This window comes from Camelus bactrianus, chromosome 18 (assembly GCF_048773025.1).
Source record: "Camelus bactrianus isolate YW-2024 breed Bactrian camel chromosome 18, ASM4877302v1, whole genome shotgun sequence".
NCBI classification, from domain to species: Eukaryota; Metazoa; Chordata; class Mammalia; order Artiodactyla; family Camelidae; genus Camelus; species Camelus bactrianus.
Genome location: NC_133556.1, coordinates 14,168,945 through 14,196,185, shown reverse-complemented (window position 1 = coordinate 14,196,185; position 27,241 = coordinate 14,168,945). Strand labels below are relative to the sequence as shown.

General features: G+C 42.1%; 2 protein-coding genes and 1 non-coding gene across 9 annotated transcripts in view; 1 reads left to right on the top strand and 2 right to left on the bottom strand.

Annotated features, from left to right (window-relative positions):
• Positions 1-344: 344 nt before the first annotated feature.
• On the bottom strand, positions 345-2,622 carry SEPHS2 (selenophosphate synthetase 2). Its single transcript, XM_074346078.1, has 2 exons — positions 2,547-2,622; positions 345-2,462 (listed from the first exon to the last, which is right to left on the bottom strand). The coding sequence occupies exon 2, from the start codon at positions 2,450-2,452 to the stop codon at positions 1,094-1,096; it is 1,359 nt and encodes a 452-aa protein (XP_074202179.1). The 5' UTR covers positions 2,453-2,462; positions 2,547-2,622; the 3' UTR covers positions 345-1,093.
• Positions 2,623-3,571: 949 nt separating this feature from the next.
• Positions 3,572-27,241, top strand: part of ITGAL (integrin subunit alpha L) — a 53,311-nt gene continuing 29,641 nt past the window's right edge. For 5 of the 7 annotated variants that reach the window (XR_012500292.1, XM_045508311.2, XM_045508310.2 and 2 more), the window contains exons 1-7: positions 20,814-21,052; positions 22,167-22,269; positions 22,895-22,989; positions 23,099-23,166; positions 24,637-24,754; positions 24,878-25,008; positions 25,865-26,010. Coding sequence is in view for 6 of the 7 variants with exons in the window: in XM_045508311.2 (XP_045364267.2) it covers positions 20,998-21,052; positions 22,167-22,269; positions 22,895-22,989; positions 23,099-23,166; positions 24,637-24,754; positions 24,878-25,008; positions 25,865-26,010 (716 nt within the window). In the remaining variant the exon portion in view is untranslated. Of the gene's footprint in view, positions 3,591-20,813; positions 21,053-22,166; positions 22,270-22,894; positions 22,990-23,098; positions 23,167-24,636; positions 24,755-24,877; positions 25,009-25,864; positions 26,011-27,241 lie in introns of those variants that run through there. The other 2 variants (XM_045508309.2, XM_010972460.3) reach the window with 2 other exon arrangements.
• LOC123613511 (U6 spliceosomal RNA) lies at positions 9,375-9,481 on the bottom strand. The gene has a single exon (XR_006720875.1). It is a non-coding gene; the product is annotated as a U6 spliceosomal RNA (small nuclear RNA).

Genomic DNA, 27,241 nt, shown 5'->3' with positions numbered 1-27,241 from the left:
AATTACTCTGTGCATAAACTTTTAACCAGTATCTGTTTTTATCCTCACCTTTTGACCCCACCTTCCTTAGTATACCGGGAGCATATCTCCTTGCTTCCTGTTAGTATTCCCCGACTCTGAAGGCATTTATACTTTGGCCTCCTCTGTTCTGCTCTTCCACCCACTTTCCATCTTCCAAGAATAGTTGACTTTTTTTTTTTTTTTCTATTTCCTCTCCTACCCTTTAGTTCTTGGGGTTTACTCCTGTCTTGAGTCCTTTGCTGTCAACTCTAAATGAATCAGCTGGTTTATTTTATGACTGTAAAAAGATTCAGAATTCCAAGGATCCAAACATTAGCCAGAAAAATTTTTCAACAAAATTCTCTTTATTTCACTAGAAATCACTTTATTGATTAAATCACCAGGAATTTTCAGCACAAGATTTAACATCTTAATGTCCACCAAGGCCTAGGCTCTGGGGCTTGCTCTGCCTCTCCCGGTCCTTAAAGGGGTTTAGAGGGAGAGACATCATTAACAGAGACCAAGTAAGGTGGCTGAGGTCCTCCTTTCCCAATCATTGGACAAGCTGCTCAATTCTTGTCCAGAGCAGGAAAGAGCCAGTATTTCAGAGAAATCTAATAAAGAATTTGACATTGCATTTTACTATCTCTTTTAACAGTTTAGATTTATCAACAATATTGGTCCAAACTTATTTGCTTCTGATCTAAATGTTTTTCATTTTGTAATTTACTTCTGCTATGTATGTAATTTTAATAATCTCACTCCCTGTGCAGAAATCAATCAACCCTGTGCCAAGAGAAATCTCTCAAACCTGAGTAGCCTAATCTTGCTCTTGGAAAGAGTAAATAAAGGTTCTTCTGCTCTTCTTCCACTCAAGAAATTAACAAACCTACCCCTCAGAAGTTCAAAATAAATGTTACTTTTGGCCTTGGAATGTGCAGCTTTTGATGGGCCAATTCAAGTCACCTAGAAAGAGCAACTGGAACTACTATGCAGGCAGCCTTTGGAAATTTCTTCCTAAAATCAACTTTTGAGAATCATCCATGATTGTGTACAAAGGCTGTCTGGTCCAAACCACTTCTGCTATTCCATCTCATGAGCTAGGCTCAGAGGAGGCACTGGAATTCTCAGGAACAAGAGCAGTAGCAGTGGCCCCACGAGGTAGGACCTCAATGACTCGAGGCTTGTCAATGATCCGGGCGGTCCGGTTCCCCTTTTCCACAATGCCGACAATCCATGCTTGGTGACCCTCTCCATACTTCGAAGATTTGATTTCAGAACAAAAGCGAGCTGCTTGTTCTCTTGGCAGACAAATCAGTAATCCCCCTGAAGTTTCTGCTGAGGTTCCTTGAAGGAGCCCAAAGCGCCCACTGGCTTTGCTGATGGCAGCCATCTTAGCAATAATTGGCAGATTATGAATGACAAAGGACACCTCATTTCTTTGTTGTTTTGCAAGGTTCTGAGAGTGTCCTAGAATGCCAAAGCCTGTGATATCGGTGGCTGCATGGGCATTAAACGTGTGCATTAATCCAGCAGCAGTTCTGTTGAGGGTAGCCATATTGAACATGGCTTCCTGATAGGCCAGCTCTACCTCTTCTCTGGAGACCACCATCTTTATTTTATTCCATCTCTCGGGATTATCCAGCCATTGGTGGGCATTAACAGCAACTTGGGTTCCTAAGGGTTTGGTTAACACCAGCACATCCCCAACAACGGCACTGTCAGGCATTATGAATTCATTTGGCTGACATACCACAGTGGCAACTCCACCGACGATAATCCAAGGGTTTACTACCGTCTGCCCACCAGTCACTGCAGTCCCTCCTTCCTCTGCAGCGTCCCGAAAGCCTTTGATCATGAGTGGTGTTATCTTCTCTCGCTCCTCCTCAGTCATACTCTGGCTGACGCTGAGTAGCATCAACATGTTGTCACATTCGGTAATGCCCATGGCATAAAGGTCACTCAGCACGTTGGCACAAGCTATGCGCCCCATCATGTAGGGATCTTCCACCAAGGGGTAAAAGAAGTCCGTGGTCTGCACCAGGGAGAGGCCCCCGTGTCTCAGGGGTATGACACAGGAATCCAACCCAATGCCGAGGGTTGGAAGGGCTGGGCTGGGTTCCGCCCTAACCGGCAGGCCGGCTTCCTGGGCCGCCTCTTCTGGGCCTCCGACCAGGGTCCGGCCCAGCGGGGGCCGCACGTCTGGCCGCGTCAGTCCCGCCAGGAGTTTGAGCAGCGTCTCCTGGGGGACCTTGCAGCCTCAGCCCTTCATGCCAGAGAAGCCGGTCAGCCGCCAGCTAGGGCTTAGGCCCAACGCCTGGGGCTCGAAGGGCCGGTAGCTCGAGAAGCCACGGCCTAGAGACAAACCCGCCGCGCCCGAGGAGCCTTCCCCCGCCGCCACAGCTGCCGCCATCGCCTCTCCGCCGGCGCCCGTTGCTGCGGCTTCCGCCATCACGCCTGCCCTGCAGGGAGGGGAAAGGAGGAGCGAGTAGAGGAGATCCTTTTTACTTTCTACTCCAGTTAATAAGGAGTAAGTCAGACGTTACCGCAGAGATTTTCCCCGGCACAACTCTCGCGGAAGGACTACTGCCTCCCCACGCGCTCCTGGCGGTCCTGAAGGAGGAGCCGCTGGCCTCTCCTATTTATACCCATGGTGATTGACAGCTGTACCATCCAATGAGGACTTTGTCACCGAGGGGCGGGCTTCCTGCCGTCTAAAAGATGTATTACAAATCAACCACCAGCTTCCGAAATTGGTCTCGGCAAGTTTACAGAACAAGCGATTTTGTTCATTCCCCTTGATGCAATTTAAATGAACTCTTGGGAGAACCTGGCGAAACTCTGTTCCCCTCGAGGCAGTTGACCAAATCCAGCATTTTCTAAGACAAGGGAAGATCGGTCATTCGGCAAACCTCAAGCAAGTCAGAACTGTCCAAGGGTCACTTGAGAGCGCACATGATCAATACAGGGTAGGAAATAGTCAAGGGGGAAAAAATTAGAAAAAAATGATGAGAAATTGTAAGTTACTAACATTATGTAAGCAAACTGCTGCATCCATTCTAAGTGAAGTAAACCAGAAAGAAAAATACCATATGATATTGCTCATATGTGGAATCTAAAAAAAAAAAAACAAAAACAAACAAAGCATAAATACAAAACAGAAACAGACTCATGACAATAAATACAAACTTGTGGTTACCAAGGGTGCGGAGGGTGGGAAGGGATAGACGGGATTTCAGAATTGTAGAATAGATAAACAAGATTATACTGTATAGCACAGGGAAATATACACAAGATCTTGTGGTAGCTCACAGAGAAAAAAATGTGACGATGAATATATATATATGTTCATGTATAACTGAAAAATTGTGCTCTACACTGGAATTTGACACAACATTGTAAAATGATTATAACTCAATAAAAAATGTTATATTGTTGTTTAAAAAAATAATGAAATGTTAACATGGACTTGAAAGAATTTTAGGACTCTTAAGTCCAGACACCTGCATGGGTTCTCATGCTGCTTCCACCAACTGCCTGTGTGAGTCACTTTCCCTCTCCCGGAATCAGCTGACTCATCTGGACAAAAAGTAAGCTTACCTAAGTTTCTTTTATTCTAAAGTTTCTATATATCTTTAAGTTAACGTATGTGAGAGTCTGTGATGTATTCATGAAGGGTAGTTTGCCAATATCCTTTAAAATTATAACGGCATGCATTACCTTTGACCCAGAAGTTCCAATTGTAGAACTTTATCCTGCAGATGCACTGGCCTGTTTGAGTAGGAAATGGTAGTTAGTTATTGCTGTGCTTTTTGTAATATCAACATACTGGAAACAACTTAAGTGTTTATCAATTATGATGAAAATAAATTATGATACATTTACATTACAGGCCACAAAATAACTGTAAAAAAGAATAAGAAAACATTGATGTGATTATATTGATAACAGTTATAGTTCTAATAGGCACAATTCTAAATGCTTTACATATATTAACTAACTTAATTCTCATAAAGACCTTATAAATTAAGATTCTCATGAGATATTCAGATAAGGAATATAAGGCACAGAGAGATTAAATGACCTGTTCAAATTCACAGCCAATTTGGAGTGGAGCTGGATGTGAATCCAGACAATCTGCTCCAAAGACCACCAGATTATACTTCCGATGATGTTTGTTAAGAGAAACAAAGACGCTTCAGAACAGTAATGTATAGAACACTATTACTTGTTTTAAAAAAAAGTAGGAAAGTCTATACAGAAGCATAGCTCTGGAAGAGTGATCACCAGAAACTGGATATTTTGATTGCTTCTGGGGAGGGAATGAGATGATAAGGGAACAGGAGATATTTTCCATTATATTGTGTTTTTCTTGTTTTAACATTTGGAACTTAAAAAAATTCTTTTAAAATTTAAATGTAATACATATTTGAAAAAAAATTAACTGCTATGGGAATATAAATTGGTGCACACATTTTGGAAAAGAGCTTGGCCTTAACTGATAAATTTGGACATATGTAAACCCATGCAATTGCACCCATAGGACATGCCCTAGAGAAACTGCTGCACAAGTGCCCCAGGTGATATATACAAGAATGACTGTTATTGCACATAAATTATACTTCAATAAATAATTAATTGATTAATTAAAAATGTAGGAGCTCTGGAGATTGATTGCATAACAATGTGAATGTACTTAACACTACTGAACTGTACAACTAAAAATGATTAAGATGGTAAATTTCATGTTATGTGTATTTTACCACAATTAAAAATATTAAAAATATAGTAGATACTCATAGATCTTATGGCACATTGTTACAGTTGTTTCTAAAAATATTTTTTAATTGAAGCATAGTTGATTTACAATGTTAGTTTCAGATGTATACATTTGGTTTTTTATTATTGCACAATACAGTATTAAGTCCTGGAGTGAATTGGGAGGACCTAGAACATTAGAATTAGACTGAGTTTCAATCTTGGCTCTCCTAATGACCTTAGGTGAATTGTCTAACCTGTAGGAAACTCACTTTCATTGCCTATAAAATAGTCCTTTCACCTGAAGGTAATAACACTTATCAAATAGGAATATTATGCTAGTTAAAATTTAAAATGTGTATAAAGCACCTAACACCGTTCCTGGCTGATGGTAAACTCAAACTAAATGACAGAACCTATTATCATATAGTACTGTTAACATGGGTACAGGGACTGGAATTCAAATTCACAAAATTTATAATACCTTGAAAATTTTTTTATAAAAAGAAATTCATTTATCTCCCTTAAAAAAAAAGAACTATAACAGTAAAACACTGGAAATGATCCAAGTGTCTGTCAACAAGGGAATGCATAAATAAATTGGGATATAATCACAATGGAATATTATTTATCTGAGAAAATGAAGTATAGGCAGCGCCATCAGTATGGATAATCTCAAAAACAAAACGTTGAGGGAAGAAGCAAGTTACGGAAGAAGACATAAACTAAGATGCCATTTATATACAAGCAATAATATATTGTTGAGAGATACATAAATGATAAAAAAAACTTTCAGAAGGTAAAAGAGTGAATGATTAACAAAATTTAGCATAGGAGTTACTTCTGGGGAAGGGAACATAGGGGCCCTCTGAGCTTTGTTAAATTCTGTTCCTTGGGCTGGGTGGTAGTTACATTAGTGTTCACGTAACTATAGATGTGGAAGCGAAAGATCCCTGGGTTTTGTCGAACCTCTGGATCTGCTATCAGTGAGCTGTCTGGCCTTAAGGAAGTTACATAATTTCTCTACACCTTAGTTTCCCCTACTGTAAAATCAGGGTCATAATCTCTGCTTTGGATCATATGAAAATCTCAACTATGAAAAGTTCTTTTCAAAATGTTCAGCATATTGTGACCATGAAGGATTCTTTTATCATTTTTGGGAAAAACAAGAACATTCTATTACATCTGTAGTCACCTTGCCTGGGTTAAAAATTGACTCCATCAGGTACTTCTGGTTACATACTCTCTTAGGTCTTTGGACTTTTCCTTTTCAGTATTTAGTACAATTTGTACTTCTTTATTCATGTGATTACACCATAACTATCTGTCCCACTAGGCTGTAAGGTCCAAAGAGCAGAGGCTTCTTTGTTTTGTCCACCCTGGTTTCCCAGGCAATAACTTTTGTGAAACGAATACATCATTTTATACATTGCTAAGTACATATGCTGAGCCTTAGGATGACCAGGACCTCATGCATACTAAGCACAAACTCTACCACTGAGCTATCCCCTTCCCCCCTGGAAGCTGGCATTCTAATCTCCGTTTTACGGAGGCAAAAACTGAGATCCCTGATAGGTTAGGGGTCTTGCACAGGGTCACTAGCTGGGAATCAACCTAGTGAGAATGCAAACCCATGTCTGTCTGACCTGAAGGCTGGTGCTTTATCGCTCATCCTAGGGGCCCCCTTGATAATACTAATAACTCCTTGCAATGCCTCTCAAGGAATCAGGATTCTTTTGGGGGAAGATTTTCATCCATATCGCTCCCTGTCACTTCTACCTGGGAGCAATGTTCACCTGGGCCAGTGCAAAGTAAATTTGCCTTGGCCAGTGATCAACCCACTGGGCTCAGAACAAGTTCATATGCCTTTGTGCAGACAATCCACCTGGGTGGATCCTTGTAACTGCATCATGAGCATTCAAAAGTGATTTTTAAAAAATCTTTTGCTTATTTTTCACTGAGAGATTCACTGAATACATCTACCATTTGGGTCAAAGATTGCAAAGGTAAAATCCTGGAGGTGAGGTTGGGAGAGCAGGCAAAGGAGAAGAAAGAGAGGTTTTAAGGAACGAGGATTTGAATACCAGCTTGTCATTTTTTAAAATTGGGGCATAGTTGATTAACTATATATATGTTTCAGGTGTACAACTTAACTATTCAAAATTTTTTTATAGATTTACCGCATTTAAAGTTATTGTAAAATATTGGCTGTATTCCCTGTGCTGCACAATACATCCTACAGCTTATTTATTTTATACATAGTTGTTTGTACCTCTTAATCCCGCTTCCCTGTCTTGCCCCTCCCCCTCGCCCACTTGTTTTCCATATACATCAAAAGCCTTGGGGCTAGGGCTAGTTGTAGTTTTTTCCCCCATTATGATAATCATTTAGTCATAATACTACATTTTAAGGTTCAGTACACTTTTTAGACTGTTTTTTATTGTGGTGAAATATACATTCAGTATATATACACTGAAAATACTTCCGTATGCTTAGTACACTTTCAATTCAAATTTTTTCTTATTGCAAGATCATTCTTCTGTCATTGGAGAAAAGTCACTAAATGAAATTTAGTAAAAAGGAAAAAAGTTAAAATAACTTGAAATCCTTCCCCCCAGAGAGAAGTACTATTGACACCTTAAGGAGCAGAGCTTAGTTTAGGCATTTTTTCGTATGTACTATATGGAGGGACACCACCTCACAATGACCGCCAGGGGACGCCCTACCATTCCTTCCCGGCTGTTTGGAGCCGCAAAGTATATGTGTTCTGTGTATTACATATACTTTAAGAAACAAAACAAAACAGGGGGAGGGTATAGCTCAAGTGGTGGAGTGCATGGTTGGCGTGCATGAGGTCCTGGATTGAGTCCCCAATACCTCCTCTAAAAATAAATAAATAAACCAACTTAATTACCTACCCCCCCAAAATGAAATTAAAAAAAAAAAAAAAAAGCAAAAATGGGATCATCCCATTTATTTCTAGTAAGAAATAAAATAAAGGCTGAAAAACATCCGGTATGTAATAGATGCTCAACAATTCTCGGTTCATTCACAAATATTTATAGAATACCTCCTTTGTGTTAGTCACTGCACTAGATATTGGAGATACAGCAGTGAACACAACAGACAAAAATCCCTGTCCTCATGGAGCTGACATGCTAATGGAGAGAAATAACAGTAGATAAGATCAATCATTTGCTAGTTAGGGATAGATATTAAGGAGAAAAAATAAAGTTTGGAGAGAAGGGTATAAAAAGTCTGGTATGTGAGTGTGTATTGTGTGATTGTGGCCAGGGAAGCCCTCATTGAGAAGGGGACCCTGAAGTAAAAGCCTGATGGAACAACGATGCAAATATCTGGGAAAGAGTGTTTCAGGCAGAGAGAATGGCAAGTGCAAAGGCCCTGGGGCAGGAAGGAGTATACCTGGGGTGGTCTAGGAACAACAAGGAGGCCAGGGTGACTGCTCCACAGTGAGTAGGAAGAGTTAGAGGAAATGAAGTCAGACAGAAGTGGCAGAGGGCATGGGGGAGGTGGTACAGGACATGGCCTCAGAGGTCATTGTAGGAGTGACATAATCTAACTCTGCTCGAGTTTTTTAATCTGCAGCCACACCCCAGAGGTCCAAAACCTTTCCCATTGGCCTGAGCCCCCAGCGCTCTGGCCTGACAGCCAGCTCAGGGTCCCCATTGTTGGTTCCTGACAGGGCTCTCACCTTGGCCAGCTACAGCTCTAGTTCTCAGCTCCCACCTCCCCTGGGCTTTCTCCATGGGGCTTCCAGCTACAGGCTCTGCCTCAGAAGATTTGAGAAATGACACCCATGACCACAGCTCTCGCACTCTTAACCACCTTCCACCATCCCAAATGGCAGGAAGTTTCATCTTTGTATCTCACATCTGTATGTGAGAAGCCCTAGTGGGTCAGCTCTTGCCATAAGAACAAGAGGGAAACAAGGAGAGAAAGAGGCTCATAATGATGTCAGAACTCGGGGAACAGAGGATTTGGAGACAGAGATCGAGGTCAGTAGAGCGCTTTTGAAGGTGGTGAGGGAGGAAGTCACGTGATACTCTATAGGAAGAGCATTCCAAACAGAGAAACACCCCTAGCAAAGTCCTGGAGACAGAGCAAGCCTGATGGGTTGGAGGAACCGTCAGAGGCCAGCATGGCTGGAGACAAATGGTCAAGAGAAGGGCAGAAGGAGTTGATGTCAGAGTGGCAATGAAGAGCCCACTGTGCCTGTAAGGCCTTTGGCTTTGGCACTGGGTGAGACAGGAGCCTTTGGAGGGTTTAGACCGGAGGACTGACATGATCACCCTAGCTAAGGTGAGGGCAGATGGACTTGGGAGGTGGAACCAGAGGGAAGGTGAGGAGGCTCCTGCCAAAATCCCAGAGGAGAAATGATGGTGGTTTGCACTAGTGGCTACATTAAAGATAGTGAGAGGCAGGCAGATTCAGGATATTTTTTGAAAGTAGAGCCAAGAGATTTCCTGATGATTTGGGTGCAAGATCTGATGGGTAACATGGAAGAACTTTGGACTTTTCCTCCTAAGAGAAAGAGGAAGCCACAGGATTGGTTTTAAGCAGGGGGATGACATGGTTGAATTTGTGTGTGTGTGTATTTTTTTATAGACCACTTCACGAATTTGCAAATCATCCTTGTGCAGGGGCGATGCTAATCTTCTCTGTATCATTCCAGTTTTAGTATATGTGTTGCCAAAATGAGCATGAATTTTTGTTTTTGAAAGATCACTCTGGCTGCTATGTCGAAAACAGACTGGAGGGGAAGAATGCAGCAGAGGACAGTGAAGGATGGTTGCTGGCTTGGACTGAAGGAAGCAGGTGGAGGGGGTAGACAGAAGACGGGGTACACCTCTCCCTGCCTCTGGACCTTTGCATAGGTTGCTCTCAATCATCAAAAAGCCCTTTATGACCAACAAACACTGTTATCTTCAAAACTCCAAGAAATCCCTCTTCTGTGATGCCTGAGCCCTGTGATTTCCTCTGTTTTACCACACATCATGCTAGGTTTTCTCTGAAATATGTGAGCTCTTCACAGCTGGGATCACACCTCACTAGGCTCTAAGAGCCCAAGGCCCAGTCTGAGGTCTGGTGCAGAGAAGGCTTTAGAGAGCATTTGTTTAATAAATAAATGAAAAGAATGTGAAAGAGGAAATAGGTCAACACCCTGATATTCAGAGCTCACCAAGGCATTGCAAAACCTTTATTATTGTTGTTTTCAGATTATGACAGTAATATGTGCTCTTTATTAAAAGCAAACATTACAGATATATTAATCACAGCATGAAAGATCCCCCAAGCCTCATCCTCTATACTCCAGAACTAATGCAAGACAGCTCTAGAATCTAGAAATAACTATGCAGAGTTCAGTAAATATCCTCCCCCAATATGTTTTATGTATACACCAAAAAATGAAGTATTTGAGAGGCAGAGATGTGGGAGAGAGGGAAGCTCAGGAAGGGACTTCCTGCCTCGCAGACAGATTAAGATGTAACACACACTGTTTCATAACTTGCTTTTTTCCTACTTGCATTATGACAATCTTTCTATGCTAATAGATGTAAGTCTACGATATTTTGTTAAAGGTTGAATAGTATTCTATAAATAGATTTGTTTAATTGATACAACCAACTTTTTAAAATGGAGGTACTGCGGGTTGAAATCTGGACCTCGTGCGTGCTAAGCATGCGCTCTACCACTGAGCTATACCCCGACCCCCAGATTCTTATTACGCTGGGTATTTAACCTATTTTCTTCTTCTTTTTTTAATTTAAAGATTTCCTTGAATATCCTTGCTGCATTTATTTTGAGGCATCAGATTTTAGGAGTGTAGTTGAAACAGGTGTTCTTCTTGGGGTAGTCAGAGGACTGGAGGCTTTGTTTTATGGGGAATATTAGCTGTGACTGAGGATGTTCAGCCTGGAAGAGAGAAGAGTAAGGACTGACATGAATCCTGTCCAAATTTCTGAAGGGGCTTCCAGGCGGGAAAATAAACAGACTCATCCTACATTTCCACAGGGCAGAACCAAGTCTAGAGCATGGAAGTCACAGGAAGAAAATTGGCATGTAATGCAGGAAAGCACTTTCCTACAGGAAGAGGTGCTGGAGATGCAGCGGATCTCCTTGAGAAGTCTTGAGCATCCCACCTTTGAAGGTGTGTAAGCGGGCTGGCTGAAGGTTCAGTAGGAGGTAATATATAAGGGACTTGTGTGAGGCAAGGAGGGGTTGAATTAGGTGATATTCAGGAGTCCTTTCAAATCTGAAATGTTTTACTACACTTTCAGTGGAAGGTATCACAAAGAATAGCATGGAAAAGTTGGCATGAAGCCTTAGAGAAGATTTTGGGAAGATTTTGACAAGTGGCAACAAGGAAGGCACACTTCAGGCAAAGAGGATGAGCTGATGAGAGATTAAGGAAGAAAAGTAGGACATGAAGCTAAAGAAAGTTTGAACCAAGTTATAGTGTAAGATCGAAATTCACCCCAGCTAACAAAGAGCTTTGGGCACTTCTGCCTAACCCTAGCCCCACAACCTCTATTTAAGAGCTACTTCCTCATCTGGAGATTTAGGGTGTGACCCTGTTCCCTTGACCTTAGCTGCTTACTGTAGGGCGGACATTGGACTCTAGCTGGGTCAGATTCTCCTTCCTAAGAGGGTGGAAATTCAGAGATCTTAGCCTCTGGTGGTCTTTTCAATTAAGTATATATAAAAATGGAATGACGGTGCCAATAAAGGACAACCTTTCTCAAGCTTTGTTGAAAAGGTGGAGAAAGGTGACCTGCAGAGATGAAGGAAAGAATTGGGGGAAGATGTGCTGCCCTTTCCAGCCACCTGGAAGACCTAATTGTATCAGGGTTCCCCTAAGGGCTTTGTGATATCCTTTAAACAAATTTATTCTTTTGGTTTTAGCCAGTTCGGATGGGCTCCTGTTACTTGACATAAGGTGAGATTTGGCTGAGATCCTCTAAATTCAGTCATCCATAATTCCTGAAGCTTCAGGAATATTCAGCTGAAGGATGGGTGACAGAAAGGGTTGAGAAGAGTCTGATGGACAGTGAGACCTGGGAGGAGGCCTTCCTAATCCTTCAGATCTTAGACACAGCTGCTGCTTCCCCCAAACACTTCACCTCACTGTGCAGATCAAACATATCACACAATAACCGGTCCTCCGGGTTCTGTTTGGTTTGTTTTCTAGATGCACTTAAGCTACCTGTCAGAATATGGGGAATGTCTTCCTTTTTCCTTTGAGGTAGAGTGACAGCAAGGACTTCGCTTTTCTTGTAACAAAAGAAAGTGGTAGGCGTTACTGACATCCCCATTGTAGGTGTAGCAGGTCAAACTTGGATTTTGACCACTTTGGAATTTCAAGACTGCCTAGGCATGTCTGAGAGCTTTTGAGGTGACACTGGAGAAGACTTTTTCAAGAGGGGGCAGAGGAGCTTCCTGAAGGTAGGGGGAGACTCATACTAGAACGAGCTTGACCCAGGACTGAGGTCTTTGTTGTCAGAGGGGAGTAGAAATCCTTCCTAGATATAGGGGCTATTATTCAAGTATATGTCTGGCTCAGCCCCCTGAATCAGAGTTCAAGAGTGAAAGAGATTAAAAAATAGACTCACAGACATAGAAAACAAACTATGGTTACCAAAGGGGAAAGGGCAAGGGAGGGATAAATTAGGAGTTGAGGATTAACAGACACACATTACTATATAGAAAATAGATAAACAAGAAGGACCTATTGTACAGCACAGGGAACTATTTTCAATTTCTTATAATAACATATAATGGAAAAGAATCTGGAAAGAAAACATGTATATGTCTGTATGTGTATAACTGAATTGCTTTGCTGTACACCTGAAACTAACATTGTAAATCAACTAGGCTTCAATACAAAATAAAATCAAAAAAGAGAGAGAGAGAGAGAGATTGAGAGAGGAGCGTTAAGTAGAACCAGAAAGAGCTGCTTCAGTAGCCTTGCACACTAGAGCCCAAGCACTAGAGCTTGGGGACACTCTACCGTGATGTAACTCAAAGCAGAGAGAGGTTTTCCCCCTCAACTCTATCACACCCTTCTGTTAGCCTTGGCATTCTGAGGGCTTAGGGCTAATCGCCAAGAATTGCTATATATATCCAAGGTCTTGGCTGTACAATGACAGCTGAGGTGTGAAGCCAGGAGCAGCTCCCGCTCCGGGGGATGGTACATGAGACTTTTTGAAACAGCACAGTGGATTCTCAGGAAGCTGGAGATCTTGTGCAAGCAGGTGGGAGTACTAAAGCAACAACATGGGAGTATTAGGTTAATACCCTCCTATTTGAACTCACAGATTGTTGAATCCCATAGAAGTCTGAGCTATGGATAGAGGGAGGAACCAAGACCCAGAGAGGTGAGAAGACTCATCAGCACAACGTGGCAAAAAAATACCACTTGGAACTGATCCCCAGATCGCTGGCCCTGAACTGTATGCTCTTATGGCCACAAAAATCAACCACATACCAAGAGGCTGGAAATGGAGCCCTTGAAGTGAGGTCACCCAGGGACACGGGCCCCATGGATGGCAGATGAATACCCAAGGAGTGCCATCCTTAGAAAATCCCTGCCTGTGGTATGTTCAGCTCAGCCCTCCCTCCAGGTGGAGGGAAAATCCACGTAGAGTTTCTAGAACTTTAGAATGCACAGTCCATCTAGCCATGAGATCATAAGGGCCTTGGAATAGGGTGGTGGCCTTAGTGATGGCCTCTCTCCTGAGGCTCAGTCTCTTTCTCTGGGGAATTCCTCCTTCTAATCTCCTGGCACGTGGGAAGAAGGGGAAAGAACACTGCGGTGACATAGATGTTTGTGTCGGAACCATCCTGACAAAAAGCGGCCTGTGCCGAGTTACCCAGGAGGAAGTGGTGGGTGGGGAGCCTGGGCTGGGAGCTAGCAGTGAAGCAGCCAGCAGCATTTGCACCGGCAGATCTTCTGTGTGAGTCCAAAAAAGCAAGCTTAGCCCTGATTTGTCTTGGGTTTGTAGGCAGTTGGGCCTGGTGGACTGGTGGGGTGGGGAACAGGGAGATCCTGGCCTGTGTTTCCCGCTGCCATCCACATCAGCCGGAGGACCACTGGTCCCCATCACGCCCAGAGGCTCCTTGCTGCCACATCCTTGCTTAGTCAACATTTTATTCATTCAAGAGCCACAAAAGAGAAAAGGTTCAGTGTGAGAGTATGTGTGGACTGGGACTAGAGCGGCCATTAGGAATGGAGATAGCCCTCCAAGTTATCACCGTCCTGCATTCACAGACTTCATATTTACATCCCTCATGACGTCTGTCTGTCTGCCTGTCTGCACCATCCTCCCCTCACTTATAACTGGCCAATCCTCTCTGTGTTCTCCAGTTCACATTCTGGAAAGAACCAATGGATTGCTTACCTACCACCAGTGTACTATTTCATTTTCTATATTTATTAACAAGTTCCCAGCTCTGGAAACTTAGTCCTTTTCTTTCAAATCCTTCAACCTCTCCCTTTTGGATGATACAGATTTTTGCTTCTTAGAGCCCAGACTTTGGAAGGCAAAAGCCTCTTAACCACTCTTAGGGGCAAGGGCCACCCCAAGCATTTATTCATTCCCTAAATAGTCACTGATTCAGTATTCACCCACTCTGCTCCCAGGCACTGTTTGAGGTACTGGGCATACAGCAGTCACTAATCACAGTTCTGGTGGATTTTACATCCTAGTAGGGAAGAGGGGCCATAAACTGGAAGAAAAGGTAAATTGGATAGTAGAAGCAGAAGGAACAAAGACAAAGGGGAGAGGGAATGAGCCAGTGAGAGAACAACAGGTGCCCTGAGGCAAAGGAGTGATGGATTGATGACAGAGCTGGGACAGCAGGGAGGCTGGAAAGGGGTGAGCTGAGGGAGATGGCAGATAATTAGACATTTGAGGACTTAACGTTTTGTGGGCCACAGTGAGAACTTTGGCTTGTGTTTTCCATGAAACGAAGAGCCACTGGAGGGTTTTGAGCAAGAAAATAACATGATCTGACTTATATTTCCCCTCTTTTTTATTGAAGTATAGTTGATTTACAATGTTGTATTAGTTTCTGGTTTACAGCATAGTGATTCATGTGTATACACACACACACAGACACACACATTCTTTTCCATTACAGGTTGCTACAAGCTACTGAATATAGTTCCCTGTGCTATACAGTAGGACCTTGTTGGTTATCTATTCTGCACATAGTAGCTTGTATCTGCCAATCCCAAACTCCCAATTTCTCTCTCCCCACCCCCCTTGCCGCCCTGATAACCACAAGTTTGTTTTCTATGTTTGTGAGTCTCTTTCTGTTTTGCAAATAAGTTTGTGTCATTTTTTTTTAGATTCCACATATAAGTGATATTGTATGATATTTGTCTTTCTCTGACTGACTTCACTTAGCATGATCATCACTAGGTCCATCTATGTTGCTGCCAATGACATTATTTCATTCCTTTTTATGGTTAAATAATATTCCATTGTATATATGTGTATATATTTTTTTTCTTTATCCATCATCTGTCAATGGTCATTCATGTTGCTTCTATGTCTTGGTATTGTAAAAAGTTCTGCTATGAGCATTGGGGTGCATATATATTTTTGAATTAAAGTTTTCTCTAGATATATGCCCAGGACTGGGACTGCTGGGTCATATGACTTATTTTTAAAGGACTCCTCTGGCTGCTGTCTGGAGAACAGAATGTAGCAGAGGCAAGGTTGGAAGTAGTTAGGGGACTGCCACAAAATCCAGGCACAAGGAGCTTCTGGATTGGTGAACATGTGGAGGTGCTGTAGAGTGGTGCGTCTGGCACGGCCCTGAAGCTCCATGCTCTTTCCTCACACCCTGTCCCAGGCATCTTTTCTATCATGCTGTCCCTGAATTATAGTCTTTTTTATAATAAAACAGTAATCTAAATCTTCTACTTTATCATCTGTTACAACTCCATCCTAGGAGGTGTGTAAGAGAAGGAAAATTAAGTAGATTCAGATAAATATCTCTACAAGGATTAAGTTGCAACCCACAGCAGATGAGAAAAACAGGATGAAGCCTTCTGTGTTTTGGATACATGGCCCCAGTACAGTTACGATGTATATCTAAGAAGACCATTGATGACCCCAGATTCTAGCATCTCCCCACATATAAAGAAGGACTAAAATCATTAACTTGAGGTATCTGTTTTTTTGTGATTAGCAGTAATCTTTAACCAAGATGTATGCTTGAATACATGTATTTCCCAACCAAAATATTCACATATATACTGGCCCCTCCCCTATGTCTTCAGAGCGGTTCCCCAGAGTTATGAGGGGCTATCTTCTGGGCTATAGTTTTCAACAAGTTCCCCAAATAAAACCGAAACTCACTGCTCTTGCATTATGTGGTGTGTATGCCTTTTTTTTTTCAATTGACACCAAGATCAAGATAAAAATAGCAAGATATTGACAAATAAAGGAAGAACTGGTAGAATTGCCACAACTACTCTGGAGAACAACTTATTATGTATTGTTTTTGAAGATGTGTGTGCCTTATGACAAAATTTATACTTACGGGTATACCATAAGGAAATGTTATAAAGAATATGCAAAAAGACATATACAAGGATTTTTATTGATACAGTGCAACTGAACATCTGTCAGAAGAGAAAAGGAAGACTACATGTTAGCATATCCAAATAATGGAATATTATACAGCTGTCAAAATGAATAAACCAGAACTGTAAATATCAACTTTGATTGGTCTCACAGACATAATGTTGTGTTAACAAAGCAAAGTGCAGAACATTTTATACCATTTTGAAATCATTTCATGTCAATTAAAATCATAAATATCACAATAAATATATATATTGTGATATTTGTATATATGAAAATATGAAAGCATCAGTAGCCTCATATTAATTATAATTATAGCTTCTAGGGTATGAGACTGGAGAGGGGAACATGGAGGATTACAGTATTATTTGTACTGATATTTTTAGCAAAAAATATAAAATAATCTGATGCAAAAAGAAAATTCCAGGCAAAAGATGGTGGTGGCTTGGACCAGGAAACGAGCAGTGATGAAGATACAAAGTGGCAGAACACAAAGTTCTATTTGCTCTCTAGAGTGGAGCAAGAGAAAATTCTCATTGTGTTCAGATGAACTGATGGAAAAATAATAAATAATTAAAATCATTTTATCCTACAGAGGACACAGAGACTTGAAGCATCCAGGTCACTGCTCTGTCTTCGAGGTACAGATTCTGTGACCCTGGAACTTCCCAATCTAGGCTCTCATTTGTCCCCCCTCTGTCAGGTGATATGTTTGAGTCCATTGCCATGATCCTGTGTGGAACAATTTGTAGGTGGAGCAACCAAGCCATCCTGCATCTGTTCGGTCCCATCTATCTGTGGCTACCTTTGCCCTGGGCATCCATCACTGGTTGGTCAGCCATCACCACGCTAGCAGGATCAGTTTCACACTGTTCATTTGATGCAGCCAAGATGACATCATGCAGAAACCGCCTACTGAATCTGCTTTTCTCAGCAGGAGGTACAAGTATGGCCAACACTTCAAGTTTCATAAACTTTTCTCTAGGTACTCGGTCTGTTTGAACACCGATGAGGCATTTGGTAAGTTAGAGCACAGGGTATGGAGAGGCAACAAGGCCCCTGAAAGCCATGCCAAGGAGCTCAGACTTGTTGCACACAAACAGATCTTGTGTGTGCAAAAGGGGAATCATCAGAGGTTTTAAAATGTGAAACAGACATGCTCAGGTTTCCCAAGATTAATGTAGTAGAACTCTCTCCAACGGAAGGGGACTGAGAGAAAGAAGAGCTGTGATGACAATAAATTGTTCAGGTGAGAACTGATGGAGGTTCCAACAGAGGGAATGGAATCGAGAGACAGTTCAGAGGATCTGGGTGGAGAACTGGCAGTTTGAGTTATGATGGAGGTGGCCGGTGACCAAGAACGTGTGTGTGTGCATCCTGCCCCATCATGGTCCCAGTCTGAGATCTTTGCAGTCCAGCTCTTCAGGAGAATCACCTGCTCTGTCCTGCCCTGGGCCCCTGAACTCCTAGAATCTTTGGGGCTTGTTTGTACTTTGTAGCTTCTTCAGCCTTATAGTGTCTAAAGAGACTATCTTTCTGTTTCATTTTAAGCTGAAAACCAGAACATGATAAATACATAAATGAGTATATCCACTTGCTGAAACATACACATCAACTATAATCCAAGCAGTGGAGACTCTGAGATTGTTTCCCGGATTCCTTTCATCCCACGTGTTCTAGTCATTGCTACTGACACACTTAAAGTTTTTATAACCTTAAGCCCTAATTCAAGTGTCTAAAATTTGAAGCTGGCCTAAAGGGAAACCTTCACACTGGAGATGGCTGATTTGATTATTAATTCTGGGCTGGATGTTCTGTGCTGAGAGAATTACAGTTTTTCCAAACAGGTCAAAGCTGTATGGTTAACTACTTCCTAGTAGTTAACAACTCTTTTTGTCATGAAGAAAATATGGCTCCAAACTGTGAGAAATGGTTATCCTAGAGTTTTTTTTTTTTATATATCCTTTTATGTTACATACTTCTATGATGTTTGAATTTTCAAATGTATATTCTTTTCGTAGTTTCAAAACAAAACAAAAGAATTTGGTTGCATGTAAATTGCAACTCCTGTACAGACAATCAACGAAATCAGTCTGACTTCTCTGATTTTAACTGAATTTGAAGAAGACAATCTCACATCATCTCATTACCAAGAGCCAACCTGTGGTGTTGTAGCTGCCTGGCAGTAGACTCTGGGTAATCTGCATGCAGCAGCCTTCCCCAGGTCAGTGACACTGGAAGTGGCCTTGTAGTCAGATTTCATTTGAGTAGGATTTTCTTACAAGAGAGAGAGAATCTGAAGTGTATCAGCATCACTTTCCCATAAACAAATATAGTTCCTCTATTCTGTTATGGTTTTAGTATTTTTATTTTTTGACAAGTGTTCGAGTTACACATCCTTGTTAAAAAAAATTTTTTTTCCAAACAATACAGAAATGTGTAAACTGTATTCTGCAGAGGTAACCACTGTTTAAAGTTTGGTTGTGTGCCCTTTCAGTTTTTACACACACACACACACACACATTTCAACTTCTAGTTCCAGAACATTTCATAATTGCAGAAAAAGCCTCTATACCCAACCTTAGTCACTCCCCATTCCCCACTTCCCAGACCCTGTTAACCACTAATCTATTTTCTGTCTCTACAGATTTGCCTAATGTGGACATTTCACTTAAAAGCAATCACACAATACGTGATCTTTTGTACCTGGCTTCTTTCACTTAGCATGTTTTCAAGGTTTGTCCATGTTGTGGCACGTACTAAGACTTCTTTTTATGGCTGAATAATATTCCATTGTGTGAATATACCACTTGTTTATCTGTGTATCAGTTGATGGACATTTGCATTGTTTCCAGTTTTGGGCTAATATGAATAATGCTGTTATGAGCACTCATGTGTTGACTAAAAAAATGCACAACCTAAAAGTTGAGAGTTATGTTTTATTCGACACATTTTCTGAGGACTCGAGCCTGGGAGGTGGTGTCTCAAATTGCTCTAAGAGACTGTTCCAAAGAGGCAAGGGAGGAGCCAGAATATATAGGCGGTTTTTGCAACAAAGACCAGGTAATCAGAACATGAAAAGATTACTGTTAATTAAGGAAAGCCAGATATCTCAAGTTAAGGAATTTAGTGCTTTTCTATGTATGGGAAAGTGCAAAAGTCTGGGCTCATTGAAATCATTCTTTTGATATGTACCTTAGCTATCTAGGGCCAGTATCCTGTGCTTTCCTATCTGGATTTCCCTCAGGGGACACCGTTGGGGGTGCCTGCAGAGGCTGGGCTGCCTGCTTATCTGCATCCTGAGTTCCTTCTGCTCCCTGTCGGGGGTCTCCAAAGCATCCTTTGTTTACTAATATGGCTGGCAATATTTGTCATTCACATGTGTATAAGTTTTTTATGAATGTATGTTTCCAATTCTTTTGGGTCTATACCCAGGAATTGCTAGGTCACATAGAAACTCTACATTCAAATTTTTTGAGAAACTGTCACCTTTTCCATAGCAGCTGCACCTGCTTAAATTCCCACAGGCAAAGTACCAGAGTTCCAATTTCTCCACATTCTCACACTTACTTTTTCTTTCTTTCTTTCCATTTCTTTCCTCCTTCCTTCCTTCCTTCCTTCCTTCCTTCCTTCCTTCCTTCCTTCCTTTCTTTCTTTCTTTCTTTCTTTCTTTCTTTCTTTCTTTCTTTCTTTCTTTCTTTCTTTCTTTCTTTCTTTCTTTCTTTCTTTCTTTCTCTTTCTTTCTTTCTTGTGGGTGTGAGGTGGTTCTTTTGTCTTTGATTTGCATTTCTCTAATGACGAATAACGATCAACATATTTTCCTGTGCTGAGTGGCAATTTTACATATTGTTTGTGGAGAAATGTCTATTCAGATTCTTTGTCCACTTAAAAAACTGGGTTGTCTTTTTATTGTTGAGTTAAAGAGTTCTCTATAGTCTGGATACAAGTCCCATATCACAGATACGATTTGCAAATCTTAAATCTCCTACTAGATGGAATTTTTTTCTTTGTTTTTCAGACTCAAAATGAGTTACTAAATATATTGTCCTATTACTTGCTCTTTTTCTTCAACAGTGAGTATATCATGGACATCTTTTACTGTCAAGAGAAAGCAATCTCCCTATATTTAAAAAAAAAAAAAGAATGTGATCTCATTTTTTTTTTTGTCCTACCTTATTTTTTTCCCTTCCTCATTCTTTTCTGTGTTCTATCACAGTTGTACTGCAGTTCATTTGACCAGTACCTCCCCTGAGCTTTATAGAGTCTTGTGTTGGTGTGTTGGTGAAGGACTGAGACCCAGCTGCTCTTGGGCAGGAGAGGAAGTCATCTCACTACTGTGCTTTTTGCTCTTGGATGATATGAAAATACAAGCAGGCCCAGGAAGTGTGTCTAACTTGCTCATACTTCCTCCCTGAACCCGTGCGGTTTCACAACCCCTCTAGGCACAACCCCTTCTGCCCTCGACCCAGTGTTACCAGCCTTGGTGCCTCTGTGAGAAAGCCTCACTGCAAGAGGCCCCAGGGCATTATCATTTCCCTCTTTCACCCTACCTAGGTTGCCAGCAAATCCCAAGGGCCCTCCGAGACGATTCAGCGTCTGGGTCCCTCCAGCCATTTGAAAGATGAACTCCTGCATCATCGTAATGAGACTGCTGCTGTCTGGGCCTTTTCTCTTTGGTAGGCAGGGGAGGTGGGGAGGGGAAGGAACATGTGTCTGTGACCAAGGAAACTGCAGGGCTTTGTTAAACTGGAGTAAATGAGCGGCTGTTCTAAGGGTAGGATAGGCCATAGGTAATGTTGGGGCCCAGGAATCATGGAGGGAGAATGAGAAAAAGAAAGTCAGGGTCCAAAATATAGGCCAGGTATGAAGGAAAAGACAGGGAAGGGAGACAAAGGTGGCAACAGTGAGATGGGGGAGTGGGCCCTTAAAAAACGGTGGGTGGTTAATGGGTATGTAGAGCTGGCCTAGGGTCTGGTCCTAACCGTACTACCTCTCTGTGCCATCTTAGGCAAGTCCTTTCCCCTTCTGGGGCCTCAGTCTCTCCATCTGAACAAATGGCGGGGCCAGCATCTCTGACATCCTAAGATGCTGTGATATAAACCTGAGGCCTGGAAGGAAAGCAGGGCCAGAAAGGACAGTTTAGGGCTTTCAGATGACGCCTAGGCTCACCAGGATGGGGAATGTGATGGGGGAATTTGAGATCTAATGGGTACGGAAAAGATTGGTCCATGTGGAGGTGGGGAGTGAGGGAACGTTTGATGAGTCAGGAGGCAACTTCGCGGGATCAGGGTATCTTGAACTTTCACAGGGAGAAAGACTGAGGCTAATTATCTCAGTTTTCTGGGTGACTGAGCCCCAGGCCCAGGGGAGAGGTGGGTGTGTGGGGAGAGGCACCCTGCCTTGGGGCATCCCCTTCACTTCCCGGACCCCTGGGTCTGCTCCTCTCTCACAGGCTTCTGCCTGTGCATCCCTCCTTCTTTGCTGAGATGCCAAATAGGAAGTTTTCCTTCCCAGGCCCTGGAACTGCCAGAGCTCTGGGTAATAGGAAATAACTGCTTCCATATTTCCCAGTGTCCAGGCCCTCAAAGAGGGGTCCAGAGGGCAGCTTCCATCTCTGCCTCAGGTGTGGGCAGCCTGGGGAGGAGGGAGCAAGGTCCTTGAAGGTCGGGCTGCTCACTTGGGGCACGTGGGCAGCGGCCAATCATCACCTGCCAGTCGGGGTGGGGCATGTGAGGGGGTGGGGGGGGTCCCCTGGCCAGAAGTGGCTGACGGGCTCCCTGTGTTCCTCAGCCCCAGCCTGGAGCTACAACCTGGACGTGCGACATGTGCAAAACTTCTCCTTCCCACAAGCCGGGAGGCATTTTGGGTACCGTGTCCTTCAGGTTGGAAATGGGTAAGCTGCCGCCACATGCCTTCCCTGCCCTGGCCAGGACCTCCCTGTTTCAAGGAGTGCATGGTGAGATTTGCCAGAAACAGGAGCAAGGCCATCAGACAGTAGGGTGAGGACGATCCATCGACGCATCGTTAAAGCACCATACAAGTGCCTGATAGAAGGGGAAACAGCCCTTAATACGCTTTGTAGCACTTCCTAGATTCCTGACCCTCTTCCAGACCAGACAGTGAACTCCTTGAAGGCAGGGATTTTGTTTCTCTACCGCTTCTCCCACCCATCCCTGGTACATACCACAGCCTAGCACATGGCAAGTATGCTATAAATGGCTTCTGAGTTGGTGGCTGATTGAATGAACTCATAATGTGACATTCTGGCAGATCATTCTCTGGGCCTCCGTTTTTCTGGACTGTAAATGGAAAAGATCCTTAACTTTCTCCAATTCGGACATACTGGATTATTTATTTGGGATTCAGGAGGGAAGAGGTGGGGGCTGAGGAGCCACCGGGTAGGGGAGTGACTGAATTGCTTCGGGATGCCTTGTCAGGGATCTGAACCCCCTTAACAGGTAGGAGTGGGTGAGTAAAGACCTGGGCAACCCCATCTCACAGGTGAGATTTCTCATCAGGGTTGTCGTGGGAGCGCCAGGTGAGGGGAACAGCACAGGAAAGCTCTATCAGTGCCAGCCAGGCACAGGACACTGCCAGCCAGTCAGACTGAGTGGTGAGTAACTGGTTTGGGAGCTGGAAGGAATGGTGTCAGAAAATCCACGCTGGCCCCACCACACCTGGATTGCCTGAGTTCCTCTAGACCAATCTTCTGGTGCCTACAGGTTCCAACTATACCTCCAAGTATTTGGGAATGACCTTGGCGACAGACCCCACAAGTGACAGCCTTTTGGTAAGAATTTCGTATAGTGTGATATCAGCGCCTGTGAAGCTTGATCTAGGAAAAACAGGCTGAAAGGAAGGGAGAAAAAATGGATTAAAGATCCTATAGAAGATTATAATTATCAGAGTGATTCAGATTCAATCTGTGTTTATTGAGAACCAACTATCAGCCAGGTATTTTTGAGACCCTAGTTTCCTCAGTTTTTTTTTTTTTTTTTCCTAAATACAAAGTATCTGTCACCATTAATATATAAGATGATCTGTGGTGGAATACAGCTTTTAATGTTTTAATAGTTATATTTTTATTTAATGGCTTATTAGAAAAAAATATACAGCAAGTACATCAAATTCATGATTTCTTGGATCCCATTGCTTAGGATGAGGCTAAAGCTTAAAAAAAGTAAATTTAAATTAAATTAAATATTAAGTAAGTAATAGTATAGATGATATGCCCATATGACAGAAATTGTGAATCAGTACACAAATGCTTAAAGGTTAGGAAACACTGCTTTATCTCTTTTAATCCTCAAGACACTCAGGTGAGATAAGGATGAGTAAATACATTTTACACAGGAGGAAACAGAACCAAAGGGGTCAAAAGACTTGGCCAAGGTCACATGGTTTTAAAGAGGTGGAGGCAGAATTTGAATCACATTCCCATTTGATTCCAAGTCCATTGCTCTTTACAATTCATCCCAGCAGCATCCTTCTGACACAGGTATATGAGAGATAGAAGTCTCAATGAGTGAAATATTTACCCAGTATTTAACTGGAGCTTGATTACTTAGCTGTTATATGCCAGGCATGGTGCTAGGTTCTGATGGAGGAAGGAGAGTGAGATATAAAGATGACCATGACATGAGCTCTGACTTTCAAGAAATTGCAGTCTGGCAGGAAAGATAGTCATAAATGAAAGAAACAGCATTGTGTATTCTGGGACTAGGGAGTGATTTGATTTGGCTTGAACACAGAATGTGTGATTGAGATAGAAGGGGAAGGGCCTGGAAATGTAGATAGCGCCCAACTGTAAACAATACGAATGCCAAACTAAAGAGTTTAGACTTTATTCTCTAGACAGCGAGCATCTGTTGGCATATAGCATTGGTAGTAGGGATGGAGAGATTAATACAAGAAACCTGAAGGCAGAATTACCTTGGTAACCAGTTGGATGTAGGGAATGAAGCCAGGGGATGATGACCCTGAAGGTTCTTGTTCTTGGCTGATGATGTGCCAAAGACGCACAGCAAGAGGAAACCCCAATCCCTTTTTCTTTTTCTTTTTCTTTTTATTATTTAAAAATTTTTTTTAAATTTTGGGGGGTGAGGAGGTAATTAGGTTTATTTATTTACTTACATTTATTATTGTTTTTTAATAGAGATACTGAGGACTGAAACTGGGACCTTGTGCATGCTTAGCATGCACTTTACCACTGAATTATACTCTCCCCACCAACACCTTTTTATATCTCTGCTTCCTTCAGGCCTGTGACCCTGGGCTGTCTCGGACATGTGACCAGAATATTTATCTAAGTGGCCTGTGTTACCTCTTCCGCCAGAATCTGATGGGTCCCATGTTGCAGGGACGCCCTGGTTATCAGGGTAAGAAACTGGGGATCTGGTGGGTAAAAATACCTCCAGGTGGTCGCCCACATATGGGAACCAGCATGGGCAGGCCGGCCACTGGAGCCCCTTTACCAAGCCCCTTTGTGTCTGCCTCTGCAGAGTGTATAAAGGGCAACGTAGACTTGGTATTTCTGTTTGATGGCTCACTGAGCTTGCAGGAAAATGAATTTCAGAAAATTCTAGACTTCATGAAGGATGTGATGAAGAAACTCAGCAACTCTTCCTACCAGGTAAATATACCAGATTCCTGGCTGTAGGGAATAGATGCCTACCTGAGCTAGCTTAAGGCCTAAAAGGAAAATTTAGTATATGGTGTCTCTGGAACATAAGAGCATGACTGCAGCTAGATCCTCTGCTCCCAGGATTCTCCCCAGTTCTCATTTCTGTTTTCTGCTGGCTCTTGTTTCCCTCTTCTCTTTCTCTTCCTCTTTGGATCACATGGGCCTGTGGAAAGCTCCCAAGTTAACATGTTAAAGTTTTGGGAGGTTTTTGTTTGTATTTTTAAATCTTCCTCTCAAGCAACCCCTCCCTCTACAAATTCCACCTTTTCAGAGAAGAGATTCTGACTGGCCTCACCTCAGCCAGGTGGCTGTCTTTGGCTCAACCAGTTGTGTCCAGTCTAGCAGGGTCACTCAGAAGAAATATGGTCACTAGGAACCATTTCTGTCAGTGAGGTAGGCAGACCCAGAGAACTGGAGCCCAGCAGACAGCATTACATAAGGGAGTGGAGGTTTATTTAATTTTAGTTCTGTTTTTTTTATATACAACCTTGTCTTAAAATTTTTTTTCCTTCCAGTTTTACTGAGAAATAATTCACATACAGCACTGTATTGAGGGGGTAATTAGGATTTATTTATTTGTTTATTTTGATGGAGATACTGGGGAGTGAACGCAGGACCTTGTGCTTGCTAGGCACGTAGTCTACCACTGTGCTGTCTTCTCCCCCTCAACCTCAATTTCAAAAGCATGACTTGAGGCAAGGATGTGGAGTTGGGTTGCCCAGGTCCTGGATCAGAAGCAGAGACTGAAGCGGACAAGTGGGAAGGGCTATGTAATGACATTTCATGTCTTCCTTCTTTTTTCTAGTTTGCTGCTGTTCAGTTTTCCACGAACTGCAAAACAGAATTCACTTTCTTGGATTATGTTAAATTGAGGGACCCTGATGCTCTGCTGGCCAAAGTCAAACACATGAAAGACTTGACTAACACCTTTAAGGCCATCAACTATGTCGCGTGAGTTCACTTTATCGTGAGAGAGCCCATCCATCAGTTGTTCCGTGTGTCCTAGTTTTTTCAAGTTGCAAAGCATAGGAACTCAATAGGTGGGTTCAGCAAGGGGAAAATTATTTGTAAGAATTCAAGTGGAGCAATTTTAGTCCAGTTTCTTTTTTTTTTTTCAACTGAAGTTTAGTTGATTTACAGTGTTGTGTTAGTTTCTGGTGTATAGCATAGTGATTCAGTTATACATATATATATATATTCTTTTTCATTACAGGTTATTACAAGATAGTGAATGTAGTTCACTGTGCTATGTATTAAGACCTTGCTGTTTATCTATTTCCTATATAGTAGTTTATATTAGTCCAGGTTCTTTTGATTGTAACAGGAATCTACTTTATACCAACTAAATCCCAAAGGGAACTTCTTTTTTTTAAAGATATTTTTATTGAAGTATAGTCAGTTTACAATGCTGTGTCAGTTTCTGGTGTACAGCACAATACTTCAGTCACATAGAAACATACATTCGTTCTCATATTCTTCTTTGCCATAGGTTACAAGATATTGAATATGATTCCCTGTGCTATACAGTATAAACTTGTTGTTTATCTGTTTTATACATATTAGTTAGTATCTGCAAATCTTGAACTCCCAGTTTATCCCTTCCCACCCCTGGTAACCATAAGTTTGTTTACTATGTCTTCGAGTCCGTTTCTGTTTTGTAAATAAGTTCATTTGTCTTTTTTTTTTTAGATTCCACATATAAGTGGTATCATATGGCATTTTTTTTTCTCTTCCTGGCTTACTTCACTTAGAATGACATTCTCCAGCTTCATCCAAGTTGCTGCAAATAGCATTATTTTATTATTTTTATGGCTGAGTAGTATTCCATTGTATAAATATACCACAACTTCTTTATCCAGTCATCTGTCAATGGACATTTAGGTTGTTTCCATGTCTTGGCTATTGTAAATAGTGCTGCTATGAACATCAGAGTGCAGGTATCTTTTTAAATTAAGGTTCCAAAGGGAACTTCTTGAGAGGATACAGGGATAGCTCATGAATCTTTGGGACAGAGAGTATCACCAGGATGCCTGAGGGACTAGAACCAGGACTTGGAAAGTGATTGTGAATTATGGAAGCCACGGGAGAGTCATATCTTAGATGGAAATCAGGTTTTGAACTCAATGTATGAACACAAATCTCAAACAATCAAATTATTTTTGAAGAATTCTTTGAATTGTTC